Below are 10,428 nucleotides of genomic sequence, written 5' to 3' on the forward strand. Positions count from 1 at the left end.
CGGCCGACAAATGATCTTCCAATGTCAGCCGTGGATCCAGGAGGACGCCCAAGTTGCGTGCCCTCTCTGAGGGGGCCAAAATTTCACCCCCTATAGTCAGCGATGGAGTCAGCTGACTATGCCGAGACGCCGGCAACCACAGCCACTCGGTCTTGGAAGGGTTGAGCCTGAGTCTGTTCCTCCCCATCCAGACCCGTATATTATATTATATTATTATATTATATTATATTATATTATATTATATTATATTATATTATTAGTATATTATATTATATTAGCATATTATAGTATAGTATAGTATATATCATATCATATTAATTATATTAAATCATATTAATCATATCCTATCAATTATATATATTATATTATATTACATTACTATATTATATTATATCATATTATATCATATTAATTATAATATTAATCATATCCTATCAATTATATTATATTACATTATATCACATTAATATTATATCATATTAATCATATATATTATATTATATTATATTATATTATATTTATATTATATATTATATTTATATTATATATTATATTTATATTATATTATATTAGCATATTATAGTATAGTATAGTGTATATCATATCATATTAATTATATTAAATCATTATATTAATCATATATCAACTATATATTATATTATATTATATTTATTATATTATATTATATTATATTATATTATATTATATTATATTATATTAATTATATTATATTATATTATATTATATTATATTATATTATATTATATTATATTATATTATATTATATTATATTATATTATATTATATTATATTATATTATATTATATTATATTATATTATATTATATTTATTATATTATTATTATATTAATTATATTATATTATTATATTAATTATATTATATTACATTACATTACATTATATTATTATATATCACACAAACGCCGGCTGCAAAGCCCCGTTTAGCCAAAAGCGCAAAAACACAGCAGCCCCAAAAGCTGCTTTCTCTACTCGCCCCCCCTCTCCACCCCGCTCCTCACCCCAAAAGAACGCAGATTTGGGGCGCTGAGCTCCATTTCCTTATGCAAGGGGGGGTCACACTGGCAGCGGCAAGGAGGATGGGCTTTGTTGCCCATTAGACACAGCAGAGGTCCCCAACCCCTGGGCAATAAGATTTGTTTGGCATGATCTGTTTTTGACTTCATAAGAACATGATTCAGACAAGCACAAACACACGGCGGCAACCAAGAACACACACAAAAAGGAAACGGACCACCATTTTCCAGCAAAAGGGATACGCACACACACCTTTATCAAAGGGCGCCTGACCACTCAACACCCCTACAACACAACCGCAGCATGAGCTGTGAAAAGAGTAACGTTGCCGTAAATCGAAAATATCTCGGAAACGAAAAGGACCGTTGTAACCGCACGGCATCATCATAACGCATAAAGCAAATAAAACCCATTAAATAATTCAAAACATCCAGCAGCCCCAGAGAAAAAAAACGGGCCATTTACAACATACAGTGCAAAGACGGTAACAGCCATTGTGTAGGACAGGGCTGTCCAACTCGCAACGTCACGTGACGTGTCGCGACTTTTTTTTCCATTGCCGGCAATGGGGCGGGCACGATTTCCGCATGACGCGTCTGGCCCGTGGGGTGGCCGTTTGACACCCCTGGTGTGGGACAAACAGGCAGAAGACTAGCAGGTGTGTATCCACGAACACCACGTGGCAATCAAAAGACACAATGAAAACTCCTCAGTTTCTTAGCCTGCGGACAGACCTGACCGTATAGAATAAGAATAATAACTTTATAGTCACTTTGGACGTTCGCTAGTCGACATCCGTTAAAATGAAATTTCGTTGCAGGCACCTCTCAAAAGGTCGCCACCCCAATATACACTGCGTAAACATAACAAAAATAAATAATACAGAATTATGCATGTACCCACACACACACACACACACACACACATATATATGCACCCTAGAACAAGCTAAATCTAAAAAAAACCCCAAGGAATTCCTGCAAGGTTGGCATTCCGACAAATCAGCCACCAAGAGTCACACAGAGATAAAATGTATTCGCTTGCCATTCAGAAGAGACGGCAAGAACGCTAATGAGGAAATAAAGATAGCAAAAAACAGATCCCTTCCAACAGCCAACACCCAGATAAGCAGGGATTAACACCAGACAAACAACCAAGCAGGAAACAAAGGCCCTAACCAAGAAACTTAGGTTAGTCGCTTGGGTGAAATGGGTGGTATAGAAATTTTATATTTTTTTTCTATTCCTTATTCTATTCTATTCTATTCCTTTTTCTATTCTATTTTATTCCTTTTTCTATTCTATTCTTTTTTCTATTCTATTCTTTTTTCTATTCTGTTCTATTCCATTCCATTCTATTCCTTATTCTATTCTATTCTATTCTATTCTATTCTAGTCTAGTCTAGTCTAGTCTAGTCTATTCTATTCCATTTTCTATTCCCCAAAGCTAAGTGGGATTAAAATGAAAAGCCAAAATGGAAACTTAAATAAGACACAGATTTATTTGGAAAATTTATATGGCCGCCTCCTCGCACACGGCGATCAAAAGCAGCTTACGCAGATATAAAAATGCCCTATAAAAAGAATAGAATAGGAGCTGGAAGAGACCTTGGAGGTCTTCTAGTCCAGCCCCCTGCTCAAGCAGGAAAACCTAGACCATCTCAGACAAGTGACTGTCCAATCTCTTCTTAAAAACCTCCAGTGATGGAGCGCCCACGATTTCTGGTGGCCAGCTGTTCCACTGGTTAATTGTCCTCCCTGCCAGGAAGTTTCTATTCTATTCTACTCTATTCTATTCCTTTTTCTATTCTATTCTATTCCTTTTTCTATTCTATTTCTTTCTCTATTCTATTCCTTTTACTATTCTATTCCTTTTTCTATTCTATTTCTTTCTCTATTCTATTCCTTTTTCTATTCTATTCCTTTTACTATTCTATTCCTTTTTCTATTCTATTCTATTCTATTCTATTCTATTCCTTTTTCTATTCTATTCCTTTTTCTATTCTATTCCAATCTATTCTTATTCCTTCCCTTGCTCTGTTTGTGCCATATGCAGTACAATGCAGTGAGCCGTGTGCAAATCTCTGCATTGGGGAAACAAAACAACCACTTCACAAACGCTTGGCACAGCATAGGAGAATCAACCCGTCAGGAAAAGATTCAGCCGTCCATCTGCCTTTAAGAGACTAAGGCTGCTCTTTCGAAAAGTCCAGATTTTTGGACAGAGAGGACTGCTGGCTTGAGAGAGGGGTCAAAGAGGCCACCTAGGCCAAAACTGAACACCCCTCCCTCAACAGAGGGGGAGGGATACAACACCGTCCATCTCCAGTTTACAACACGGCCCTTTCAGCAGTTCCAAGATGGCTCCACACCCATTTGCACCACTCAGGTGACCCTGAGGACACAGGTAAGCCTTCCAAGTGGCCTCACGGGCTCCCTAAAACAGGGGTCTTCAAACGTGGCCCTTGGATGACTTGTGGACTTCAACTCCCAGAATTCCTCAGCCAGCGTGTACACGCTGGCTGAGGAATTCTGGGAGTTGAAGTCCACAAGTCATCCAAGGGCCATGTTTGAAGACCCCTGCGCTGTCTGCAAGGAGTATAAAATCTTTCCACTCCCCACGACGCAAGTCAGAACTGAGGAAGCTCCCTGGATGAGAAGCGAAACGTCTTCGGAGACACAAGGAAGTCCAGGGGCCATTTGGTTAAAAAGCGCCTTTCGGAAAACCGTGAACTGGGTGACGGGGGAAGCTGCGTAGACCTTCCCTTGCTGAAATTCCTGGGAGGGGGGGGAAAGGGGGAAATACCTGCATCTCCAGCCCCTCCCCGGCGGCAATCGCAGCCCCAACTCGCAGGCCGGGGAGGGAGCAGGGAAGAGAGCGCCCCCGGGGGGGGCCTTACCTGGAAGAGAAGCTGGCGGCTTTGGCTGTAGTTATCCTGCTCCGAGCAAATGGCGCTGAGCTCCTCGTAGCAACGGGAGGAGTCCCTGCCAAGCAGAGAAGAAGGCTGATAAAGTTGGAAGGGACCTTGGAGGTCATCTAGTCCAACCCCCTGCTCAGGCCGGAAACCCTACACCATTTCGGACAAATGTCTGCTCAGTCTCTTCTTAAAAACTTCCAGGGTTGGAGCATTCACCGCTTCTGGAGGCAGGTGGTTCCACTGGTTAATTGTTCCCACTGTCAGGAAATTTCTCCTTAGTTCCAGGTTGCTTCTCTCCTTGATCAGTTTCCAATTGGGTCCGACAGGAACACCCGGGTCTAAGGGCTCCTTGCTGAAAATGGGGGGGGCCCTCCAAGGGGACACAGATCCCATCCTCCACAGCGGCTCTCAGAGGCGGAGGATCTGGGCCTTCCAGGGATGGCACCTGCTTCCCAAGGGGTCCTGTGTTCAAATTCTCTTCTCCCAGCCCTATTAGCGGGGGGGGCTTTTAGGCGCGTCTGGAGAAGCGCTCCCCTCAGCCTTTTCAGGGCTGTCAATCAAAGCACCTTTCCTCATATATAAGCTGACTTTGCTTGTCAGAAGCAAAGTCCCTTTCTAGCTGGGGGGGGTCTCCTCTTTCCCCCACCCCACATCTCCATTTTGGCCGGGGCCCTTCCAGTTGTGACCTCCCCCAGCCCAATAGTAATAGTAACAACAACAACAATAATAAAATAATAATAGTTGGGACCTTGGAGGTCATCCAGTCCAACCTCTGCTCAAGCAAGAGAACCTATACCATATAATAATAATAATAATAATAATAATAATAATAATAATAATAATAATAATAATAATAATAATAATAATAAAGTTGAAGGGACCTTGGAGGTCATCTAGTCCAACCCCCTACTCAGGCAGGAAACCTTATATCATTTCAGACAAATGGCTGTCCAGTCTCTTCTTAAAAACCTCCAGTGTTGGAGCATTCACCGCTTCTGGAGGCAGGTGGTTCCACTGGTTAATTGTTCTCACTGTCAGGAAGTTTCTCCTTAGTTCTAGGTTGCTTCTCTCCTTGATTAGTTTCCACCCGTGGCTTCTTGTCCTGCCTTCAGGCCCTTTGGAGAATAGCTGGATCCCTGAGATATTGGAGCACTGCTACCATGTCACCCCTAGTCTTTCATTAGTTGGAAGGGACCTTGGAGGTCATCTAGTCCAACCCCCCTGCTCAGAGAGGAAACCCTAGACCCTTTCAGACAAATGGCTGCCCAGTCTCTTCTTAAAAACCTCCAGTGTTGGACCATTCACAACTTCTGGAGGCAGGTAGTTCCACCGGTTAATTGTTGCAAGGGCGCAGGGCCTCTTTGTCCCCCCACTCCACAGGTCTGGGGCAGGGCAGCGCTTCTGACCCGCTTCTCACCCACCTGGAGGTCTCCTCCCAGGTCCGCTTCAGCCGGTGCAGAGACGTGGACTGGAGGGCGGAGACCACGGCGTAGAGCGAGGAGAAGTTGCGCAGGAGGAGACACTCCTGGGGGGGCAGAGAGAGAGAGAGGTGGGGAGAGTTTGGAGTCCGGATCCCCAAACCATCCCGGGGAGGGCCGGATCGGGACCCACCTCGGCCACGCAGATCCACTTCTCCAGCAGCCGTGCTCGCTGGGCGGCCCGCAGCCCCGTGTCCCACAGGCAGGAGAAGATCACGGCGTTGGCCACGAGGTTAAACTGGGCCACGGTGGCCCGGACGGTGGGGCAGGCCCCCTGGTGGCCCTTCTTATCCCGCTGAGACCAGGCCGAGCCCAGGCACTCGTGGGGCACCAGGCGCAGGAAGAGATCCTGTTGGGGAAACGGCCAAAGACGGGGGGGTCACCGGAGGCCTGTCGTGTCCCTCCCCACCCCCAAAACAGACCACGGAAACACACGGCAGGATCCACAAAGGATCGTAACCTTCACTTTCATTTAACCAAGATTCTAGTCCACATGGAGGAAAGAAATACGCCTGAAAAATACATGGCCAGTGCTAACGGTCAAAATAGTAAGGGTCAGTAGAGGTGGACTCAGGGACCCCTCCTCTCCTGAAACAGCGAAGCTCTTCCGTCACACCCTGGTGGCCGCCATCTTGACTATATATATATATATATATATATATATATATATATATATATATATATATATATATATATAACAAGCTTTATTAGTTTTCCAGTTTAACATCCAAGTATTTAGAAAGCATCGTGGTGACTGGGTAACAAACTTTTTAGTACATATTTAGTACATATTTCAGGTTACATTATCAAGAATTCCTTCTCTATTTCCCTTAACATTTAATATAACATACTTAAACTAGTAAATTTCTAACCATAACAAGCTCAGCTAAAGCATTTATCAGTCTATTTTTACTTATACATATCCATATCCTGTTTTTAAATTTTACCTAATCCTTAGTTTTTAATTACAGTATTCCAGTTTAATCTTTTACATCCATAATCTTCAAATTTTGGTAACCCAAGTTTCCTTTATTTCGCTACACAAAACTTATGATAACTAAAATACACATATTACTTAGTTAAATATATTGTTACTAGCTGTACCGGGCCACGCGTTGCTGTGGCTCAGACAGGTTAAATGTTTTTACCTGTTACAGGTGTGACATCTATATAATAGTAGGTATACAGAAACACGCGCGCATTCGAATGCAACGTTGTGTCAAAATCTCAAAGCAATCGGTGAAGAACTTTCGGAGATTTAAGATTTTGAACAAACGAACATTTACATTTTTATTTATATAGATTTTATTTCATAAACATTTTCTATTTCTCGTCCTCGTACATCACACCTTACTAGTAGATTAAGCTTTATTGTCTCAAATCCATCATCTATATTTTCTGGGCTATAAATTTAATAAATAAATAAATAAATAAGCAATAGTTCAAGGCTGATTCCTAGTATTTAATTTCCATTTCCCTTATAAATCTAAATTCTAATTATTAAGCCAGTTAATCCCTTTTTTATCGTTTTCCAACAACATTTGAGTCTAACAGTCCTATTTCCCATCTTGACTTTTTTGACCAGCAGCCCCCAAAGACTCCACTGGGGCAACAGGTATATTGCCAAAACACACACACACACACACACCAAGACAAGTTGCCTTGCAGCCAGACGGGCAGCAAACAAATTTAATAAGTAAAAATGAGCCACAGGTAGGAGGAGAACAGCATGAAAACGGCAAGCCTGCAATGGAGGCACACAACCACCAGGTGGCGCTACTAACTCTCTGCAGGAAAAAAATTCTGCTATTCCAGAGGAAAATAAAGGGGGGGCAGCTCAGCCAGATGAGGGGCCTGAACCCCCATAATAAGCAAGCCGTTGCCCGCTGGCAGGGCGCACCCCAAAATCACCCACCTCCCAACTCTGTGCCAGGTGAGCCAGTCAGGCTTCTGGGGAGCCTGCAATGGAGGCACACAGCCACCAGGGGGCGCTACTCTCTGCAGGAAAAAAATTCTGCTATTCCACAGAGGAAAATAAAATGGGGGGGGGCAGCTCAGCCAGATGAGAAGCCTGAACCCCCATAATAAGCATTTGCCCGCTGGCAGGGCGCACCCCAAAATCACCCACCTCTGAGCCGGCCAGCATGGGGAGGTGCCACAGCTGGAATTGGGGGGGGGGTGTTGCAGGCAGAGTCCCCTCCCAGCCCCCCCTCCCCGCACTCACCGCGTCCTGCGCAGTGAGGTGTGCAGCCACGTCTTCCGCCTGCAGTCCCAAGACGTAGTGGGGGTCGGGGTCCCCATCTTGGGCGGGTCCGTGCGGGGCGGCGGGGGGCTCTCTCCTGCTCGGGGGGTCCGGCAGGCTCTTCTCGGGCCCCGGGCTGCTCCCCCAGGCCCAGTGCAGCCAGCTGACCAGCTGTTCCCGCAGGTGGGGCTCCAGCCCCACAAAGTCCTGGGGGTAGCCGTCCAGCCAGGAGCAGAGCAGCGCGGCCAGGGCTCTGGGGGGGGGCAAGGGGGAGACGGAGGAGCGATCAAGGCTGGACCCCCCAACCCCTAGCTGCGAGCATCCCCCGGGAGGGATGATCTTGCTGACCAACCCCGATATTCTGGGATTGACTGCTCCGGACGCTGGAGGCTCTACACAGCCTTCAGACATAACAGCTGCTGCTCTTGGTCCAGCCCCTACGAGGGGCGCAAAGACCACCCAACCCTGCTGAGCAGCTACAAAGGGGGGGGAATGCAGTGGGACGGCCTGTCTCCCCCCCCTCCCAGCCGTGTTCCCCACCCTCGGTGGCGACCGGCAAGCCGAGGAACGGCCCCTGCAAGGGACGGGGGCCCACGGGGGATAAAAGGGCCCAATCCAGAACAAGGGTGCCTCTGAGCATGGCAGCGCCGGCCGGCTCACCCACCCTCCACCACGGAAGGAGAATCCCGCAATTTTACCAGTAGTGTGTGGGGGGGGGGTTGGGGAGGGACCAGGGCCAGAAGGAAGGGGGGACTCACCGCCGCAGGTCCTCCGTCTTTTGGGGGCCGCAAGCATGGGATCGGGTCACCGCCTGGAGCCTTCCAGTGGGGAAAAAACACGGAGCAGCTTCAGAAGCCAGAAAGGCGGGCCGAGAAGTGTTTAAATAATAATAAGAATATTAAAGTTGGAAGGGGACCTTGGAGGTCATCTAGTCCGACCCCCTGCTCAGGCAGGAAACCCTATACACCATTTCAGACCAATGACTGTGCAGTCTCTTCATAATAAATAATAATAAAGTTGGAAGGGACCTGGGAGGTGATCTAGTCCAACCCTCTGCTCAGGCAGGAAACCCTATACCACTTAATAATAATAATAATAATAATAATAATAATAATAATAATAATAATAATAATAATAATAAATAATAATAATAATAAAAAATAAAGTTGGGAGGGACCTTGGAGGTCATCTAGTCCAACCCCCTGCTCAGGCAGGAAACCCTATACCACTTATAATAATAATAATAATAATAATAATAATAATAATAATAATAATAATAATAATAATAATAATAATAATAATAAATAATAATAATAACAATAAAAAATAAAGTTGGAAGGGACCTTGGAGGTCATCCAGTCCAACCCCCTGCTCAGGCAGGAACCCTACACCATTTCAGACAAATGGCCGTCCAGTCTCTTCTTAAAAACTTCCAGTGTTGGACCGTTCACCGCTTCTGGAGGCAGGAGGTTCCACTGGTTAACTGTTCCCGCGTGATCTTCCCTACAGCCCTGTGAGGCGGGCCAGGCTGAGAAAGAGGGTGGGCAAGGCGGGCGCAGGGGCTCCCCGCCTGGGTCTCTAAGGGAATCCACCACGCCCAGAGACCCCCAAGGCCTCCCCCCCGGAGACCCCCGACGCCCACCTCTCCAGCAGGAGCTCCAGGACCGCGGCGGGCTGGGCGAAGCTGCGGTAGGTGGCCAGGAAGGCCGGCCGGTAGCCCGCGTCCCCGACGGCCGGAGCCTCCAGCAGGTGCCGCACCAGGCGGGGCAGCGAGCCGGCTTTCAGCGCCCGGGACTGCGCGGGGGCGGCGGGGAACTCCGCTACGCCGGACGCCCCCTCGACCTGCCGCGGGAGAGAAGGAGGGAGGTTGGGAGCGGAGGAAGCGGCGCCCCGAGTCCCCCCGGTCGAGTCCACCCCCACTTACCCCGTTCCCGGCGCCGCCTCGGCGCCCCTCCGGAGCCCGCGCGCTGACGGTGTAGACGGCGCCCTCCTCCGCCTCCTCCCACGAGATCAACGGGGCCTGCGGGGGGTGGGGAGGGAGGAGGAAGAAGAGGATAGAACCGAGCTGGAAGGGACCCTAGAGGTCTTCTAGTCCACCCCCGTGCTGCAGACGGCCGGGAGACCCCCCGTCCCGCCCCCAAGCCCCCCCCTATACCTTGGCGGGCAAGCAGTACCAGCGGGTGCGCGTCAGCGGGGGTCCCTGGCCCGCCGCCCCCGGTTCCAGGCAGCCCCCCAGGCGGAGGAGACCCTTCATGGGCGGGTGGGTGGGGGGCGGCGAGGGAGCGGGCGCCGTCGGGCCTCGCCTTCCCCGCCAACCTGCTGCTGCGCCTTCCGCTTCCCCGACGCCCGCTCGCCCGCCCGCCCGCCCCACTTCCCCAAACAGGCCGGGCCGCATTCCAGCTCCCGGGCCGCGGGTGCAGCGCGCCGCCGCCGCCGCCCTCCTTGCGGTCCGCGGCTGCAGGAAGGGGGCTCGCCTGGCCGGAGCCCCGAGGGCAGCCCGTGGCGGGAGCGGACGGCCCCGCGGCCGCCCCCCAGCCCAGCCCAGCCCAGCCCGGGACCCTCCGAGGGGCTCACCGGCTGCGCGTCCGGCGGGCGCCGCTCCTGGGCGTCGGGGCTGCGGCTGCGGACGGCTCGGAGCGTCACCGCCGCCGCCGCCGCCGCCTCGCCCTCGCCCGGCAGCAGGAGGCGCCGGGAGCGGCTCAGCATCCGGACCCGCCGCGCCTCCGGGAAGGGGAC

At 48.7% G+C, this 10,428-nt stretch overlaps 1 protein-coding gene across 1 annotated transcript in view; it reads right to left on the reverse strand.

Annotated features, from left to right (window-relative positions):
• RGL2 (ral guanine nucleotide dissociation stimulator like 2) overlaps positions 1-10,398 on the reverse strand; it is an 18,466-nt gene extending 8,068 nt beyond the window's left edge. Inside the window, exons 1-7 of the mRNA XM_029286651.1 lie at positions 10,267-10,398; positions 9,617-9,712; positions 9,335-9,534; positions 7,675-7,945; positions 5,584-5,799; positions 5,394-5,497; positions 3,955-4,039 (exon numbers count right to left, since the gene is read on the reverse strand). Coding sequence (XP_029142484.1) covers positions 3,955-4,039; positions 5,394-5,497; positions 5,584-5,799; positions 7,675-7,945; positions 9,335-9,534; positions 9,617-9,712; positions 10,267-10,398 — 1,104 coding nt within the window. The remainder of the gene's footprint in view (positions 1-3,954; positions 4,040-5,393; positions 5,498-5,583; positions 5,800-7,674; positions 7,946-9,334; positions 9,535-9,616; positions 9,713-10,266) is intronic.
• Between the last annotated feature and the right edge of the window lie 30 nt (positions 10,399-10,428).

The sequence above is a fragment of the Protobothrops mucrosquamatus genome, unplaced genomic scaffold (assembly GCF_001527695.2).
Source record: "Protobothrops mucrosquamatus isolate PMUCROS unplaced genomic scaffold, P.Mucros_1.0 scaffold4413, whole genome shotgun sequence".
Classification (NCBI taxonomy): Eukaryota; Metazoa; Chordata; class Lepidosauria; order Squamata; family Viperidae; genus Protobothrops; species Protobothrops mucrosquamatus.